Source organism: Monodon monoceros, unplaced genomic scaffold (genome assembly GCF_005190385.1).
Source record: "Monodon monoceros isolate NGI ecotype Baffin Bay Population unplaced genomic scaffold, NGI_Narwhal_1 Super_Scaffold_8, whole genome shotgun sequence".
Lineage (NCBI taxonomy): Eukaryota > Metazoa > Chordata > Mammalia > Artiodactyla > Monodontidae > Monodon > Monodon monoceros.
In genome coordinates this window covers 69,590,454-69,610,437 of record NW_021703785.1, presented here as the reverse complement: position 1 = coordinate 69,610,437, position 19,984 = coordinate 69,590,454, and the positions used below count along the sequence as shown (strand labels likewise).

The following is a 19,984-nucleotide window of genomic DNA, read 5'->3' as shown; positions in this document are numbered from 1 at the left end:
GCGTAATGATCCTAGTTTCATTATTTCCCGATTTGCGCAAGGCTTGCCAATACCTGCTAAATACCGCTAAATGGGTCTGGGGGCCTGCAAAGCCGTCAACAAGTTTAGCCAGCGATCTGGGGGGTGGGGTGGGGTGCCGTCCTATGTTTGCAGGCCTCAGGCTCAGCGGTATAAACTGGCCACAATGACCCACTCCTGGCTTTGCGAAGATGAGGTCACTGTGCCTTTTCCTTTCATTGTTCCTTCCTTTCTTTTCTTTCTTTTTTTTTTTTTTAAGCATTGCATTTTATAACACATAATACGTTATTTCCTCCTCTCAGTTCGTCCCCGTGACGAGGCACGGAAAAAGACTTTGGAAGCCGGTCAAACTAATCTCTGGGTCTTGAACTTAGCTCTGCTGTGTGCCACGCTGGATAAATCCTACCCACCTGTCCTTCTACTGCCCTGTCGGAACAGACACATGTTACGCCATTTTCTCCATTCTCAGCAGCGACCACAGAGAAGACATCGATCATAGCAATCAAAAATCAGAGACTCTGGGCTTCCCTGGTGGCGCAGTGGTTCGGAGTCCGCCTGCCGATGCAGGGGACGCGGGTTCGTGCCCCGGTCCGGGAAGATCCCACATGCCGCGGAGCGGCTGGGCCCGTGAGCCATGGCCGCTGAGCCTGCGCGTCCGGAGCCTGTGCTCCGCAACGGGAGAGGCCACGGCAGTGAGAGGCCCGCGTACCGCAAAAACAAACAAAAAAACAAAAAACAGAGACTCTGTGCCCTACATGAAAGGCTGAGGGACCATCGGCAACTCTGTTCACGTCGGTATTACTTCTCCCTTCTCCCTTTGAAAGAAGGCTTTCTTTCCTTTCTCGAGTTCGAGTAACATTGGTATTGTTTCTGCCCTGGTACCCTAAAACTGCCCCTGGGTTTAAGAACAGGGTCATCAGCACCGTCCAGCGGCCACGTGCGGTTATTTAAATTAAAATGAAACAAAATGTAAAATTCGGCTCCTTAGTCCCGCAAGCCACATTCCACGTGCTATTAGGCATAGGTGGCTAGTGGTTAGCGTTTTGGACCACTTCCATCACAGCAAGTTCCACTGGACGGCACCATTTTCGAAGGTTATGGGCATTCAGCAGATGTACTACCATACTCTCACAGCAGCAACACTGACAGGGTACACGTTTCTTCCCTCGTTCCATGTACTGAGTATATGATTTCCATCAAAACCCAGAATATATTACTACAAGTCGTAGCATTTTTATTTCAATGAAACAATACCATTTTCTAGAAAATACCTTATGACTGTTGAGTCAATGTGTCCCTACAGGGCACCTGTGGTACCATTTTGTTGCTAAGTTATTCTGTTTTCATAGCAAGCAATGTATATATTATACAGCACAGGGAATATAGCCCAATATTTTCTAATACCTGTAAATAGAGTATAATCTATAAAAATTTTGCATCACTATGCTGTACACCTGAAACGAGGATAACATTGTAAGTCAACTATACCTCAATTAAAAAAAAACAAACTCGGGACTGATGCATTAATCTTAATTATACATGCATAATTTAATCATAAGCTAACTCCGTGATTGGGCCACATCTGAATGACGTAACAAGTGATTACCTGGGATATGCCACATGAATCACATAGACATACAAGAAATGGGGCTGGAACCACTTTCAGATGTTTCTTAACAGTTTACCAGAGATTCCCCGCCTAGACGTTTTTAAAACAATGATTGTTTGCAAGGATGTTTAATTTGAATGGGAACACAACTCAGCCTTCATTCTTCTCATTTTTCTGAAGGGCAGAATTGCTCCTTTGTCACTTAACAAGTGGAATATTGGATGGCTGGGTTGTATTATCTTTTCCAAACATGCTCCAATCAGGTGCATGCCTGCGTGTCTGCCAGTCTCCTAAATTAATGCGCCGAGACCACAACTTTTTGTTGTTGTTTTTACAAAAGATAGTCCCTGCCTGGCATGTACTGATAAATTTCTCTCTCATCTCTAAATCCTAGAGAATCATTTCCAAGGATGAAACAATCCCCTTTTCCACCCAGAATCATGCAATAGAAATACCAGCCTACACACTTCAAAACAAAACCTCCAGACATCAAAGGACCGTATCTCTGCCTATCACACTCATGAAATGTCAGGCAAGGGAAGCACCCAAACCAAACCCAAAGCTTCTTTATTGACTTGAACTGCCAGAGGAGTCAGAATATTCTGCTTTTTCCCACTTCAAAATCTCAGTTTAGCATTTCACTTGCTAAAACTAAATACTGTCCTATAGAAGAAACAGAAAAGTAGGTCACTCACTTCCCCAGGGTAACTCCAGGTCATCTGAACTCTTGTGTTCAAGGGAGTGGTGGCCGTGCAGTTGAGGGTGAGAGCATGACCTCTAAGTAATCTGACTGGGCTTGGCGTGCTTATTTGGACGTCTGTGATTGTGTTGGCTGTAAGCATAAGAAGTCACATTTTTTTTAAAAAAAATCAACGTTTCATTAAGCAGATAAACCCTTGAGTATTCTGGCTTATGCTCATGCTTTCGGAACATCACTTACTTTGTCGAAGTGTGAGATAGTTTGTCTTGTACTCATGTCCGTTGACTGTTGTTTCACAGGTCAGAAGCCCTATTTCTTTGTATGTTGCATTTGATATTATAAAGCCCTTCCTACTGTCCCACGTTATTCTTTTTCCATCAGGGATCAGAGTATCAAATGGAAACTGGAAAAAGAAGAAACATGCTTTCACAAAATCGTATTAGCGCTGTGGTAAGAGATTCCCTCATAGTTTGTGAAAATGTAATTTTTACCGCTAATGAGAATAGCGCAGGCAAAAACTCCAGGTTGTCATAATTGGTTCTTTAGTTTTCTTTGCATGTAGGAAACGATACATTAACTATGACAAATTATAGTAAGCAGGATAGTTTGTTATTAGTCTTAGCAACAAGCTGCACCCACCTAGGGTAGACCTAGTGGTCATGTCAGAATTCTAGCGGGAGTGCCTGTATCTTTGGCCTCTGGGAATCTCTGTAATAAACTGGCCTGATACTCAATAGAAAAATTAATTAGGATTTTTTCCATTAGGGCTGCCAGGTTATCCTCTTGGTCTCATCATCGGGAGCTTTTAACAAGCCATACCTTGTCCTCTCATTTTGCATGATTTGTTAGAGGTGGCTGTCTTAAAAGGACTGTACATAATTCCTGGTCCCCCAAGATTCATAGCGTTAACTTGGCACTCACTGGGGTTATCCCTCTGGGGAAGACTGAGGGTACTGACTCTGCACCTGGAAGGGAAGCGCCCAGAAGCAGAGGCTCCTGTCGGTGAAGAGAGCCGAAAACGGATGTGAGGCCAGAGACAGTTATGAATGAAGTGCTCGCAAATTCCTAGAAGTATTCCCAAACACAGTGAGGCCGAACAGAAGTAAAGAGCCCACGATTTGATTCTCTGCTTATGCCTTCTCCTACGTATCAAGGACTTAATTTACACCTTCTACCTTGGGATTAGACTTTGTAAAGGGCCACTGTCTCATAGAGCAGCCCAGCCAAATTCCCCTGATGCCAGATTGGCAGCCAACTCCAGAGGCAGTGGTCTGACAACTGCTTTTATCCCCAGCTGGACAAGGGGGAAAAAAAATCAGATCACCTTCTCACAACAGATTATAAAGATTCATAGAATTAACTGCCATAAGGAAGTTTCAAATCTTTTCTATCTTCTTTAAAAAAGCACACACCTTACATCACTCTATCCACAATATCCTTTATATATATTGCTTGCGGAAGGAGCGAATCTGACTGGGATTTGTGATCTGATGGCAGAGATTTCTACTCCAAAAGCACTGGTTGCCTCTCCCAGTGAATATGTCTGCATTGGTGTATGTTACCAGAGCGTTACGTGGGTTTGACATGAATTGCATCCTGCTTATGAAGAACTGAAAGCAATTAAAGGATGCACTTCATGTTTTAGTAAATTAGCATGCTACCTGTAAACTTAGGAATGCCCTGCATTCCGTGGGGGGGGAGAAAGGAACCTTCTAACTTGGTGCAAACTATTAAAGGAAAAACTCAGAAAAATATAACTCAGGGATTGAAATCTGGGATGCTTTAAAAACATGTGAAAACAAGCACGTGCTGAACCTACAAGAAAGGTCGGCTGATGGACTTGGTCTGCACAACTTAAAAATACATCAAATTTTCCTCTGAAGTGTTTCTCTTACTCTATCCGTTACTGCCACTCGTTGTAGTTCCTTGACAAAGTCACTTTATTTCTAGCTGACAAGAGCTAAAATTGCAAAAGACTACAAAGCCCATCAGCTGTGGCAGTGTGTGTGTCATAAAGGGGCAGACAGATGGGCAGTCTGGAGACACTGCTGAACAGGGAGGCTTGTCTCCAGCTGACCGGGGCCCTGCTGAAGCGGGCATGGGAAAAGGCGGGAGCAGCAAGTTAGAAGAGAAAGGACAGTAAGAGAAAAGGAAGGGAACGATCTTCTGTTAATTTCATGTCAGCATATATGTGTAATAGGTTAGAGTATTTTCAAAATATATGTGATAAACCAAAATCCTGGTTAGAATGTTATGCTTCTCTCCCTCTCTTTTCTTTTTTTCTTTCTTTTTTTTTTTTTATGTATTATAGATCTGGGTGGGAAAACACAGAAAATAAGCTTTCCCTCCCAAAATGTCTGCAGGTGGGAATTCGGGAAAGTTCCTCAAACAGACAAGCGATCTGCATTAGGGCAAAAAGGCAAGGGGTGTGCATGAAAAGAGAAGTTTCATATCCTCATGGTTTGTTCCATATCAGTCACAGACCAATTAACATCTCGGACTCAGAGGGGTAATGGCAGGCTATGGAAAACATCACGATAATAAATCGATTATTGGGCATTAAACTCTTGGATACGTAACGTGAACAGCTAGTCCTTGAACAGGCCTTGCCTGTGCCAGGCATGATCCTAAGGGCCTCCGAGCACCTCATGTAGGCTTCCTAACAGTCAGGTGAGGTGGGTGCCCCTGTAACCTCTCCCATCTCTCCAGTGAGGGCACTGATGTGGAGGGAGGTCTGATAACTTGCCCATTTTCCAGCGGGTTAAGTGGTAGTGGCGGGGGTGGGGGTGGGGGATTGCAGAAAGAATCCAGGTGGTGTGGCCCCAGCCTCTGCTCTGAACCACTCTGCCCCTCCTCCTATGCAGACTAAACCATGAGCAAAGGATGGCAGGAACACGGAGGAAGAAGACAGGACACGGGCTCCAATGCCCAGTGTGGCCTGTGGCCTGGACGTCCCTAACTCCCTGGGAACCTTAGTTTTTTCTTCCACCAAGTGAGTGTGACCCCGCTGGCATTTCCAGCTCCAACATACTACAATTTTATATTTCCTGGCGATGATACCCAGTTGTCATGGGAGCCGAGACCTGTCACTGATGGACTATATTGAAGATTTAAGTCAACAACTTGGGGGAGTGAATGCAAGGGGAGAGGACAGGGAGACACGCTACCTCTACGTGATGGGCAGCGCTCGGTGCTGCCTTGGGACAGCCTGCACTTTTCCTCTGAAAGCTCTAAGCTCTCAGGAGCCACTAGAGTCTTCCACGTGGGAAGTTTTTATCCAACTCTCAGACCCAGCACACGCCTAAAGTCACTGCAGCTGGCATGTCACATCTTAGGGGTTTTGTCTTTATTAGATTTTACTCCGAATCTTTTTCCTTCTCTACATGCACAATTTACAACATAATATGAAGAGAAATCTCATTTATAGCTTTTTTTTTTTTCCCGTAAGAGGTTAAATTTGGATGCCCATCGGAAGATAAGCCTTTTGTTACAAGGAACAGCCCAACTCAAACCAAAGCAAGAGTTCTTAAATGCCTGGCGAGTCTGGTACCCTGCCTGACAGTTCTTCCTTCAGCAAAAATCTGCATTAGTAATTTGTATACACAATAGAATTGGTTTTCCTGACATTTACGGACATTCAAATTTGTGGCAATACATAAAAATGTTCACGATTGTAGTTCTTTCATTATTCATGTAGATTTACGCTCAAGACATTATCCTTTTAGTCCATGTAAGTACACGCAGGGGGATAACGCCTAACACTCACATAGTAAAGAGCTGTTACAGAAAAGTCCGCCGAGAAAGCCCAAATGTCTCTAAGATAACTATTCCAGAGAGAGAAAACGACTCAAAATTCAGTATGCTCACTTCCAGTAAAAAGCTTGTGAGAGTAGCACTGCTCAGTTTTACCTTTTTTAAAGTAACAGTGATGTTGGGTGATGTAACCCGGCAGGGGATGACGACCTCCTTTCCTTCGGTCATATTTACAATTTCCGGGATTTCACTGTGCATCTCTAAGAAAGGTCTACCTGTATCTGAACAAGAAAATGAAAATACATAAACGATTGTATTATGAACACGCAGCTGGCGAGGCAGCACGGGCACCACCAGTTACATCATTCTCCTTTCGTGTAACCCATAAATCCACATTCTTCTCTCGGAATCTGGTGCTCTGTGTTTCTTTTTCTCTAAGAAAACCGAATTCCTTATTCAGGTCTTAGCCTTCCGTCAGGGAGCCCCGATGCCCTACTTTGCAATTGTGACCTGGGGGGTGGGGGGAACAGTAAAGGTGAATATTCTGCATAAACTTCTTTCCACAGCTATGCTAAGTGCCTCAGGAAGCGCCCTCCAGAGCCTTTGTAAGAAGTCAGAGGGGGCGGGTACAAGGGTCCTCTGTCTTTGGAGCACAGATGAGGGCGGATAGCGGCAAGCTGAGGTGTCAAGTTGGAGAGAGGATTAGCATTTGAATGACAGAAGCACATGCCTTCACCGTTTTCTAGAGCTTAATGGCAGCCTAATAAGATGAGAAGGTCCGAGCTACTTCGGGGGAGGGGGCGGGCTAAAGGCAGGAGACGCAGTGGGAATACCGCATTTATTTCACGTGTATGTGACATCCGTTTGTTTAGCCTGCACTGCACATCTACTAACAGCAAAGCATGCGGAAGTGACACAAAGAGGTCTGGAAAGGGCTCTACCTCATCACCGAGAGACCACCCTTCAAAGTATGGCATTGCCAACTACAAATAATTGGCACTTGCCGTCTACCTTCACAAGGATTGAATCATGAGCCACTGCAGGTGCTGGACCTCAACACCCCCTGAAAGGAGCTCAGGGTGGAGATCAGGAATGAGGCGCTCCGTGCGCCGGGAAAAACTGGCAGAACGGGTCTTCAGATAGTTAGATATTTTATGAGCCCAATTTTTTGCATCTCCTTGTATCTAGAAAAGCACTAAAATCCTTCAAGGTGACGCCTGCTCCTCGTGACTAGCAGAAACCTTCTGCCAAAAATATGTGCTTGATCGCGTGTACTCCCTCTTCACACCGAAATCACATATACACCGACCTTCTCCTCTATCTCTCTGGAGCTGTTTCTCAGAGCTACCTGAAATGCTGACCCCGGGCTAGAGTCTTCATTTTTGCCCCAGATGAAACTTAATTCACAGGTCTCACGTTGTGCGTTTGTTTTCAGTCGACAGAATTTTGCCAGTCTCAGGACCACCCGAGCGGCTTCCCTGCGATACCTCTAGAGACCGGAATGAGCATCCTTTCAGAAACATTCTCACAGTGCACTGTGCCCTTGCCCTTGGGACTCCACTGACAACGATCTCTTCAGGAGATACTGTGCTGTCAGCTTCTCCCCTGGCTCCAGCCTTCTATGCCCAGATGGAAAGAAGTCCTGTGAGGACTCTCTGTCTGGACCCTCACCTGCTTGCTATGGTTTAGGAAGCTCATCCCGGATGCTGAATGGAGGACAAAGTGGAGAAAAACAAGAGTATGAAGGAGGCCATGGCTGCCTGGACTAAATGGGGGCTGCAGACATTGTTATGGATTGAACTTTGTCCCCATCCCCAAAATGATATGTTCTACCCCCCCAGTACTTCAGAATGTGACCTCATTTGGGTCAAATAGGGTCACTGCCAATAGAATTACTTCAGTTAAGTAGGGTGGGCCCCTAATCCAACATGCCTGGTGTCCATATAAGAAGATGGCTATGTGAGGACAGACATACGGGGAGAACGCCACGTGGGGACAAAGCAGAAGTGGAGCGATGCAGCTGCAGGTCAAGGATCGCCGGCTGCCAAGGATCGCCACCCCCAGGAGGTAAGGAGGGTCAAAGAAGGATCCCCTACAGGCTTCAGAGGGAGCATAGCCCTGCTGCCATCTTGAGTTTCTAGAATGTGAGACAATAAAGATCTGTAGTTTTAAACCCCCCCCCCCAAAAAAAGTGACAATGCTGTAGCCTGCTGAAGGTGAGAGAGCGTGACATACACTAGAGGGGGCCCTAGAGAGACCAATCGCCACAGCCTATCTTGGATGCCCTGAGACACAGATCCTTACTGGTCCTCTGGGAAGCCTCGCTGGGCCAGCCCTTCCTGCTTCTACCCTCTCTGCCCCAGCCCATCTCAGCGGCTTTGTCAACATCCCCAGGACTCTCCTCTTTTAGCACTTATAACACTTCTTCTCTGGCTACACATGGGATGATGAGTTCCCAGGAGAGGAAACAGACCGTATTCATCTCTGCCTTGTGTGTATTAAGTGAATGAATGAACACATGAATGAATTGCTCTCCAACCCTGTCACTTTACAGATGAGAAAACAGAGGCGTAAACAGGTATAGTGCCTTGTCTCGCTGTGAACAGAGCCAGGCCCAGAGGCCAGTTTCTCCTGAGCTCCAGCCCAGGGCTCCTTCCCTGCCCCCATCCCCTCATCACTGGGCCCGCCTCCCCCCATCATAGGAAGGGCCTTCGTGGCAATTGTTTTTCAGAGATAGGATGATTGTCTCAGTTCCCATGTGCTATGTCACACTACCCAGTGTTGGAGGAATTCTGAGAGGTCGCTCACCGAGGGACAGGGCTGGGGGCGGGCAGGCTTTGGGACGGGCCCAGCATGAAGCTCAGAGTCGGGATGGATGGGTGGCGGGGAGGCAACAGGTCTTGGTTAAGAGCACACATTTTGGAGAATTCCCTGGCGGTCCAGTGGTTAGGACTCTGCGCTTTCACTGCCACTGAGGGCGCAGGTTCAATCCCTGGTCCGGGAAAGCCGCAAGGTGTGGCCAAAAAAAAAAAAAAAAAAAAAAAAAAAGCACACACTTTATAGCCAGGGTTCAAATCCTGGCTCTGTCCCTTCCTAGCTGTGAGACTGTGGGAAAACTGTTTTACCCTCTGTGCCCCATTTGTAACATCTGCCTCAAAGGGTTACTATGAGGGTGACATGAATTCATACATGTAAAGTGCTTAGAATGGTACCTGGCAGAGAGTACAATACTATGTATGTGTTAGCCGTTAATTTTCTTCTTCTTATGAGAGATTTGAACTTAAGGAGAGAGGGCAGTTAGGATATATGGAAATCCTAAATCATACTTATGATCTAAACTATAAAAAGTACAAATCTATATTCATATAATGGCATAGAAAAAAGGCAAAATGAATACACTAAAATGTTAGCAATGATTATCTTTGAGTGTTATGGGTCGTTATTATTTTCTTATTTACCTTCTGTATTTGTCAGGTTTTCTAGAATGCTCATGTATTATTTTATAATAAGATTTTAAATTATTGCATTTAAGTCTCAAATTCTAAAGCACCATCCAGTTTTACTTGAGGAAAACTATACATTTTGTATCTGATTTAATTCGGTTTTGCCCAGTATACTAGGAGGCATTAACTACCACATTTGTAGTTACATGTCTATTAGGAAGGCACAGTGGGTGTAGCATCTGGAGAGAGGAAAAGTTAATTATACAGAGACAGAGACAAAGATTCACTTATCAGCACGAAATTCCTCCCCTGAATAAAATTGCTGAGCTAGACATCCAGGCAGGGACTATTGGGATTTGATCATTCCTTTCCTTCCTCCTGTGAGTCTATATTTTTGTCTCCTTTGTGAGCCCCAAGGTAAACACAAACACCAGGAAATGGTTTAATTCACGTAACCAAACGGTAAATCCTTCACATTTAATTTACTGTCTCCTTAAGCAACCATTTTCAACAAAGGACACTGGCATAAAAAGTTCCTGCAGGAAACAGGAGACCTCAGTGCAGTCATTTTGAGGGCCTATGAATGCCAACCCCAAATGAAAATAGAAGCGGCTAATGCAACGTGCCTTTGAATTTCGTCTTTCCCTTGCTCACTCTGGATCCCTCAAACACTTGAATTTTATGATAGCTACTGGCCTTTGAAAGCCAATTGCAATTTGAGCACTGGGCCCACTGTTCAGAAATATCAGAACTTCAATGATTTGTGTCCATCCCGGCACAACTCAAAACACATGATCTGTAGCACAGTTAATCGCGGCATTTTAAATCCGCTGTGTTTGCAAATGAGCTTATGCCTGTAGATCCACACCCACACACGGAATATTCTCCAGGCTCATTAATAGTATATTTCCTCTGCAATTTGTTTCAAGGAAGGGCTAAGAATGAACTTGCCTGACATATTATAATACAAACATTTTTTGTTTTGCAGGACCACAGTGACAGAAGAGGTCAAGGTTCCATTAATATCACCAGTAAAACCACTTACTACTCCCAAAGGATGCATTTGTCTTTGTCACAAAATTAAAAATGACTTCCAAACCCAGCCAGCGCTGCAGAGTGGTTTCCTGAGACCAAATTGGCTGGCTGTCGAAAGAGTGAGGAAGAGCTGCTCCAGAGATTGCCGGTGTACCCGCGGTGCAGACACACTGTCACCAGGGACTCATGCCAACACCAGCGACGGGGAGGTCATGCCACCCACCCCTCTCTGAACTCTTAGAACTCAAAGCAGTGACAGGAAACTGGCACAGAATATGAGGTTTTCTCATCCAGTGGGAGTAGCTGGGCTGTCATCCTTCAGGACAACAAGCAGGCTAGGACACAGGGAAAGATCAAACAGGGATCCTTGTTCAGGATGGTATGACGTGTTTTTTCCTTTTAAAATCTGTAATCACTCTGGCACATCAGGGCACGCAGACACAGAGGCCCCAGCATGGCAATCCTCATGCCACTCCATTTCCCAGTGGCATCGCCTGGGAGTTCTTCTACTGGGTTTGGAGCAAGTGAATGACCCAAGGATTTTAGGGAGCTTTTCAGACTTGAAGAGGAGTTCAAGAGTAAACATCTTGTTTCCTAGCACTTGTTCATTCCCATGATTTTCATAAACTTTTTCTTGATCTCCTTTCCCTTTAATTTCATTTTTTTCCTTACCTATAAGTCCTGGTCAGAAGGACTCCTAGTTATTTTCAAGGAGGATGTGATTTTAATTTATTGAGGACGAAGCGAAGAAGATAAGAAACTAGTTAACCAATCCCATGAAAAGGATTCTACCTAGACATGAGAGTTTTCACATCGCGCAAGTCTTTGTGCTGTGGACCATTCCTAGTGCTCAAGGAGAGTTTGTTGACTGGTGAAATAGTTCATTTGCAATAAGAGAAAAAAAAAAAAAAGAAAGAGGCAATTTCTTCTTGACTTTCATTGCCCATCAAAGCTTTTGAGAATTCAAAAAAGAGCTTTGGAGCAACCACAAGAAAGCTGAAATAGCTATACTAATATTAGATAAAATAAACTTTAAAACAAAATATGTTACTAGAGATAAAGAGGGCATTTTGTAATAATGATAGGGTCAATCCAGCAGGAAGATGTAATAATTATAAATATATATGCAACTAACAGAGCGCCAAAATACATGAAGGAAAAACTGACAAAATTGAAGAAAAATAGAAAATTCAACAATAAAAGATGAAGATTTCAATATTTTACTTTCAATAATGGACAGAACTAGACAGATGATTGAAAAGGAAATAGAGGACTTGAACAACACATAACCAACTAGACTTAACAGATATAAACAGAACACTCCACCCATCACAGCAGGATATACATTCTTCTCAAGTGCACATGGAACATTCCCCAGGATAAACTACATACTAGGTCATAAAACAAACTTCAATACATTTAAAAGGATATAAATAACACAAAGTATGTTCTCTAACTACAGTGGAATGAAATTAGAAACGAATAAGTGAAAGAAACTTGAGAAACTCACAAATATTTGCAAATTAAATAACACACTCCTAAGTATCTAATGAATCAAAAAATAAATCAAAAGGAAAATTAGAAAATACTTTGAGAATGAAAATAAAGACACAACATACCAAAACTTATGGGATGGAGATAAAACAATCTTTACAGGGAGATTTACAGTGGTATATGCCTATGTTGAAAAAGGAGAGAGATTTCAAGTCAATGACTATCTTCTACCTTAGAACTCTAGGTAAGGAACAGCAACTTAAACCTAAAGAAAAGAGAAGGGAGGAAATAATAATAAAGATTAGAGTGGAAATTAGCAAATCAGAGAACAGAAAAACAATAGAAAAAATCCCATGAAACCAAAAGCTAGTTTTTTGAAAAGATGAACACAATTGACAAACCTTTTGCCAGACAAGCCAAGAGAAAAGACAAACTAATAAAATCAGAAAAGAAACTGTAGCTATTACTATGAACATTACTAAAATAAAAAAGCATTATAAAGGAATAGTATAATTGCATGCCAATAAATTAGATACCAGATGAAGTGGACAAGTTCCTAGAAAGACAAAAACTACTGAAACTAGCTCAGCAAGAAACAACCTGAATATACCTATAAGTAAAGAGATTAAATTAGTAATCAAAACACTGTCTACAAAGAAAAACCCAGGCCCAGATGGCAAGTGAATTCTATCAGACATTTAAAGAACTAATACCAATTCTTCACAAATTTTCTTAAAAAACAGAACAGAAGGGAAAACTTCCCAATTCATTTTATAAGGCCAGTATTACCCTGACACCAAAACCAAAGTCATCACAAGGAAACTACAGGTCAATATCTTTTATGAATGTGGATGCAAAAAACTCAACAAATTCCTAACAAACTCATTATATATAAAAGAATTATGTACCATAACCAAGTGGGATTTGTTCCAGGAATGCAAGGTTGGTTTAACCTCCAAAAATCAGTGTCATTAATATACCATATCAATACAATAAAAAACAAAACTTACATGATCATTTCACAAGGTGCAGAAAAAGCATTTGACAAAATCCAAACCCCTTTCATGATAAACACAGTCAACAAACTAGGAATAGAAGGGAACTTCCTCAATCTGATAAAGGGCATACACCAAAAAAACCTAACAGCTAACATCACACTTAATGGTTAAATACTGGATGCTTTCCCCCTAGGATTAGGTACAAGACAAGGTTGTCCACTCTCACCACTTCTATTCAACACTGTACTAGGGCTTCAATGGCTATAATGGCTATTATGAAAAATGCTGCAATAAACATTCCAGTCAGTGCAATTAGGCAAGAAAAAGAAATAAAGGGCACCCAGATTTGAAAGGAATAAATTTTCTCTATTTTCAAATGACATGATTTGTATATAGAAAATCCTAAGGAATCTACTAAAAAACTGTCAATTGGAACTAGTAAATGAGTTCAACAAGATTTCAGGATTCAAGATCAATAAACAAAAAAGAATTATGTACCTCTATGTACTTGCAATGAACAATCTGAAAATAAAAATTTAAAAATTCGTTTAAAATAGCGTCAAAAAGAATGAAACACTTAGGAATATACTTAACAAAAGAAGTGTGAAACTTATACTTTGTTATGGAAAGAAATTAAGGATCTAAAGAATTGGAAAAATCTCCAATGTTCGTGAATTGGAAGACTTAATATTGTTAAGACGGCAGTGCTCCTCAAATTTATCTGTAGCTTCCACACAATCCCTATCAGAACGCCAGCTGACTTCTTTGTAGAAATTGACAAGCTGATTCTAAAATTCAGAATTGAAAGGGATCCAGAAGTGCCAAAACAATCTTGAAAAAGAACAAAGTCGGAGGACTTGCTCTTCTCAATTTCAAGAGTTACTACTAAAACTATAAACAACAATGATTAAGACAGGATGGTACTGGCATAAGGACAGACATATAGATCAGTGGGGTAGACTAAGAGTCCAGAAATAAGCCCACGAGTCCATGGTCAGTTGGTTTTCGACAAGGCTGCCAAGACCATTCAATGGGGAAAGATCTGTCTTTTCAACAAATGGTGCTGGGGCAACTCCACGTGCAAGAAAACAGAATTGGACTTTTACGTCACACCATATATAAGTATGAACTCAAAATGTATCAAAGGATTAAGTTTAAGAGGTAAAACTGTAAAACTCTTAAAAGAAAGCACAGAGGTAAATCTTCATGATCTCAGATTTGGCACTGGATTCTTATATATGACACAAGCAACAAACGAAAGAAACAGATCAACTGGACTTCATCAAAATTTAAAACTTTTGTGCTTCAAAGAATACTATCAAGAAAGTGAAAGCCCAGAATGCGAGAAAATATTTGAAAAGTATATATCTGGTAAGAGATTTGTATCTAGAATATATAGTTATATATCTAGAATACATTAAAATCTAGACATAGATATATGTATCTTAATACATATCTCTAAATTATATGTCTAGAGTATAAAATATATATTTATAATATATAACTATATAAAATATATTTATATTAACAACAAAAAGTTGAAGAACTCTTACAACTCAGTAACAAAGACAACCCAATTAAAAAAATGGAAAAGGGATCTGAATAGACATTTCTTCAGAGAAGATGTACAAATAATCAATGAGCACATGAAAAGATGCTCAGCATCGCAAGCCATCAGGGAAATGCACATCGAATCCACAATGAGATACTGCCTCATATGCACTAGGATGGCTACAACAGAAAGAAATGATAACAATTACTGGTGAGAATTTAGAGAAACTGGGACCCTCCTAAGCCGCTGGTGGGAACGTAAAATGGTGCAGCCACTTTGGAAAACAGTCTGGCAGTTCTTCAAATCTTTAAGCATACAGTTACCATATGACCCGGCATTTCCTCCCGTAGGTATCTACCCTACAGAATAAAAACTTATATACACACAAAAACTTGTATAACGAATGTTTATTGCAACATTATTCATAACAGCCAAAAGATGGAAACAATTCAAGTGTCCATCTACTGATAAATGGATAGCTAAAACGTGGGAGACCCATACAATACAGTGGGATATTATTTGGCAATTTAAAACAATGAAGTGCTGATGAGAACCTGCTGTATAGCACAGGGAACTCCACTCCACTTCGCTGTACAGTAGAAACTAACAACATTGTAAAACAATTATACCCCAATTAAAAAAATAAATGAAGTGCTGATACATGGTACAGCACAAATGAACCTCAAAACATTATGCTGAGTGAAAGAAGCCAGCACATATATGTGAACATTGGTGATGTGGTAATGGCTACGTATGTCTGTCCGTGTGTTAAAGAAAATTAAACTGTACAATTTAAAAAGCTGAATTGTATGGTATGTGAATGATATCTCAAAAAGCATATTTTGAAAGAAAACAGAACTTTGGGCTCTTTCTCAGAAATGGTGACCCACTGTTTCCTGAGCTGGAACGGTTCCTGAAGATTATCCAGTGCAAACTCCTTACCTTATGGGTCTTTTCAACCTTTCTCTCCCATTCCCGTTTACATTCGAGGAGGCCACTCACCAAAAAAATGGAATTTTCTCCTGTGACAAAGTCTTTTTTTTTTTTTTTTTTTTTGCCGTACGCGAGCCTCTCACCGCTGTGGCCTCTCCCGTTGCGGAGCACAGGCTCCGGACGCGCAGGCTCAGCGGCCATGGCTCACGGGCCCAGCCGCTCCGTGGCATGTGGGATCTTCCCGGACCGGGGCACGAACACGTGTCCCCTGCATCGGCAGGCGGACTCTCAACCACTGCGCCACCAGGGAAGCCCGACAAAGTCATTTTGATTGTAAACATGTAGTTTAGTTCCCCTTGGCAGCCCCAGGTCAGTGGGGAGCACAGTGAAACATCTCTGCCTTCATTCAGCTGGGAGGTTACTACTTGACTGGTATATCTGAGTACTACAGTCCACACAGTATTTCCTAGTGAGTTATCCCCATTATCAGTCAGATCTTCATCTCGATCAATTAAAGCACCTCAAAAGAAAAGAAAGAAGAAGAGAAAGCTAGGAAGGAAGGGAAGAAGGAAGACAGGGAAGGAGGAAGGATGGTCGGACGGACGGATGGATGGACGAAGGAAGGAAATGAAACAGAAATAAAGGAGAAAGGAAAGGAGAAAGCAAGCAGCTGACGGACAACCACAACTCCTTCTCCTACTGCCAAGATTTTGGGTCATGTCCCAAGTTCTATTATTCCCAGCTCTGCCGCTGAATCATAAAACTGTAAAACTGTTAAGGGACTTGTATGATACCCTAACACTGACTCTCATGTTATACAAGAGGAAACTGAGCCCCAGAGAGAAGGAGAGACCTTCCCACAAGCATAGGAATACTACAAACGGCTGAGCCAAACCCGCATTCAGGTGTCCTGGTCCTAGACCATCCTCTCTCCACCACACCAAAATCCAGCCCTGACCCTCCTGAATGACTTGGGAGTGACAACTACGCCTTCAAATACCCGACCAACGGGATGGAAGGAAGGAAGCGTGGAGGGAAGGAAAGATGGCACTGAGACAGGGATAACATGGGATCTTCTGGCAGGAGATCAGAAATATGAAATGACAGACTGATAAGAAATTCTCACTGTTAACATCAAGCTTGAGTCACTGGACCCTCTGCGTAGCTCTCTCTGCTGTAAGGTGCTGGGGGTTCTTTGGGGGGGGTCTCTGTGACCACCTCAGGACCAAGAGCAGACAAACCAGACAAAGTCCTGTCTTATGGAGCCTAGAGATGGAAGTCCTTCCAAGGGGACAGTCATCCTCCAGTGCAGGGGGGTGCCTGCTCGCTGGGACACAGGTTCTCCTAGAGGGCAGCTGCCCATCAGGAGAACATTCCCTCCGGGGTCATGCACTGTAGGAGTCGGGAACCAGGGTTCTGTTGAGGTCAGGCACTGCCACCCTGCGACTCTCAGGGGCTCAATTTCCTCTAGAAAATGGGACAGGCACTTTCCTGCCCCCAAACCTGTGATTTGTTATGCATGCACATGAAATGTCCACACTGGGAGAAGCACACTGACATCCCGCGGGGGGGGGGGGGGGCAGGGGGGAGAGGCAGGGAAGGCAAAGGGGGCAGGGTAGCCGTATGCAAGGCAGTAGGGCTGGTGGCCGCTGAGAATGTGAGGCCATGTCTGGAAGGGGCAGTCCCTGCTTGCTGCAGACAGCTGTTGCCAAGTGGGAATACAGGCCAGCGTGGCTAGAGTTTCCAGTTTTTAAAGATAAGTAGGAAATCAGATTTTTATGTGAACTCCTCCAATTATTAAATACTGGCAGCGAAAAGCACTACGCCTGCCAATCAAAACGTTTGTCAGCTGCATCTGGCCCGAACACTTCCAGTCTGCAGCCCGGCACTGCCCCCCATGGCCCCCCACACAAAGTTCCAAGGGAGTCGTGGGTGGGGAAGCTCAGCAAGGCCGTGTTGCCAAGAGCAGGCACCTCAGAGTCAACCAAAGCTTGACTTGGGAACTTACACAAAGTACCCAAACTTGAATGTGGTATTAAATTTCTTCAACTTTCCTGTAAAAGGAGACTGATAATAGAATTTTTCCCATTGGGTTTCAAGGATGAAATGAGATGATATATGGTAATGAACCTCAGCCAGGGATCAATAAATGATAGCGATGCATACTAGGCCCTACCCAAATCTCAACAGTGGAAAGGCCCTGGGGCATCAGCTTATCCAACCCCACCAAGTGAGCACCTGTGCTGTGCTTGGAAACCTAGACACACGGGGAACTCACCACCTCCCAAGACAGGTCGTTCCACTGTTGGATAGCTTTAGATGTTAGACAGTGTTTTCTTACATCGAGCTGAAATCTGCCTGTCTTGACTTCTTTCATTCTTAAATAGTAGCTCTGCCATCTAGGATTATAAAGATGAAGCTTAATCTCTTTCCCACATAGGAAAACTTTGAAGGAGACGATCACACACTCATGTCTCCTATTTTCCCACCTAACTCTTTACTTTTTTAAACATTTCTGTTCCTTTAGTTGTTCCTTGCCAGTGAAAATAAGGAAACCATCAAATTACTTAACACTCACAACCCGGTGGGGCACGTACCCATTTTACAGATGAGGAAAATGAAGTTTGGGGGACAGGTTAAGGAATTTGCTCAGAATTCCTGTCTTCATTGTCCCTCTTGAAATGTAAACTAAACAGTATGACTAGCACCACCTTTATTCTGAACCCCATCTATTTGTTAATGCAGTTCAAGGCTGGGTTCCTTTTCTTGGTGAATGTGGAGTCAACTAGAAGCCTGAAGTCTTTCTCGCATGTGTTGTCTCAGCCGCCACCTCCCACAGCCCGTAGTCCTAGAGTGGTTAGCGGGCTTTGCAAGCCAAATACAGTCCTTTACACTTATTCCTGTCAAATCTCATTTGGTTAATCCCAGGTCACAGTTCTAGTCAGTTGGACATTTTTTGGATGGTGATTCTGTCACGTGACATGTGCATCTTTGCCCCTGATTTGGGCCCTTTGCTCCGTGTGCCCTTCGTTTCCTCATTAACACCCAGGAGGTCAGGTGAGACTAATATAAATTTTAAAACCTCATGTTTGGGCTTCCCTGGTGGCGCAGTGGTTGAGAGTCCGCCTGCCGATGCAGGGGACACGGGTTCGTGCCCCGGTCTGAGAAGATCCCACATGCCGCGGAGCGGCTGGGCCCGTGAGCCATGGCCGCTGAGCCAGCGCGTCCAGAGCCTGTGCTCCACAACGGGAGAGGCCACAACAGTGAGAGGCCCGCGTACCGCAAAAACAAAACAAAACAAAACTCATGTTTGTTTCACTTAGCAAACACCTCTGAACACCTCCTACTTGGCTGGAGCCATCAGGGTGAGCAAGACAGTCGGTGCTGTTCCTCACAGAACGGGTGAGGTGAGTCCTACGTGGGGGGGGGGGGGTCAAACCTAGATTGGGGGGCCTGAGGAGCTTCCCAGGATGGGTGATGTTTAACTCAAGACCTGAAAAATAAGTGCGAGAACGCTGGTGCAGAAGAGTGAGGGAGGGGTGGGGAGGGGTGGGGTGTCCCCGGCAGAGCATCCCTGGTCTAGGCCCCTCTTACTGCTCTCTTCCCATAGTGCTTTACAATATGACTAGTTGTAAACTATTTTATTTGTATCACTAATTGCAGACCCTTGACAGTTAAGGGGATCATCTTTGTACTTCCTCCCCTGCCCAGTGCACTGCCTGTCACCATGGTAACTACTATTGACTGGTCCCCCTATAAGTGTAGGCACAGTGCTATGGATATTACCTCACTGAATCTCCTGACAAATGCACAACGTACCACTCTTCTGGTTTTACAAATGAGGAAACCGAGGCTCACAAGATGGTAACAGTAGCAACAGTAGCAGCAGTAACAGGTAAGCAGTGCACACGACGCGCCAGACACTAAAACTAAGCACTTTATATGTATAAACTCCTGATGGGAAAGGGGGCTGCTGCCTTCTCCACTGCGTACTAGTTATATGACTAGTTAGATGGGCAGTTACTCAACCTCTCTGTGAAAAGGAGATGAAAACGATAGCGCTGCTTCCTAGGGTTGTCATCAGAATGAAATCATTAACCAGTACAGGTGCCTAGGACAGCACCTAGCACACAGTGAGACCTAAGAGTGAACTGTTATTAAGGAATCTGTACAAAGACAAAGCCTTCTCATGTACCAGAACAGGGACTGAATCTAATTTGAACCCTGGATCATGTTTTCTCAAATATAGCTTATTTACATACACACTACTATATATAAAATAGATAATCAACAAGGACTTACTGTAGAGCACAGGGAACTCTACTCAATATTCTGTAATCTAAATGGGAAAAGAATTTGAAAAAGAACAGATATAGGTATAAATGAATCACTTTGCCGTACACCTGAAACTAACATTGTACATCAACTATACTCCAATATAAGATAAAA

The 19,984-nt window shown here is 43.3% G+C and overlaps 1 protein-coding gene across 2 annotated transcripts in view; it reads right to left on the bottom strand.

The window, feature by feature from the left end:
• Positions 1-19,984, bottom strand: part of FLT1 (fms related tyrosine kinase 1) — a 169,606-nt gene that overhangs the window by 113,084 nt on the left and 36,538 nt on the right. For both annotated transcript variants that reach the window (XM_029210240.1, XM_029210241.1), the window contains exons 4-6: positions 6,237-6,361; positions 2,568-2,730; positions 2,323-2,459 (exon numbers count right to left, since the gene is read on the bottom strand). In XM_029210240.1, coding sequence (XP_029066073.1) covers positions 2,323-2,459; positions 2,568-2,730; positions 6,237-6,361 — 425 coding nt within the window. The remainder of the gene's footprint in view (positions 1-2,322; positions 2,460-2,567; positions 2,731-6,236; positions 6,362-19,984) is intronic.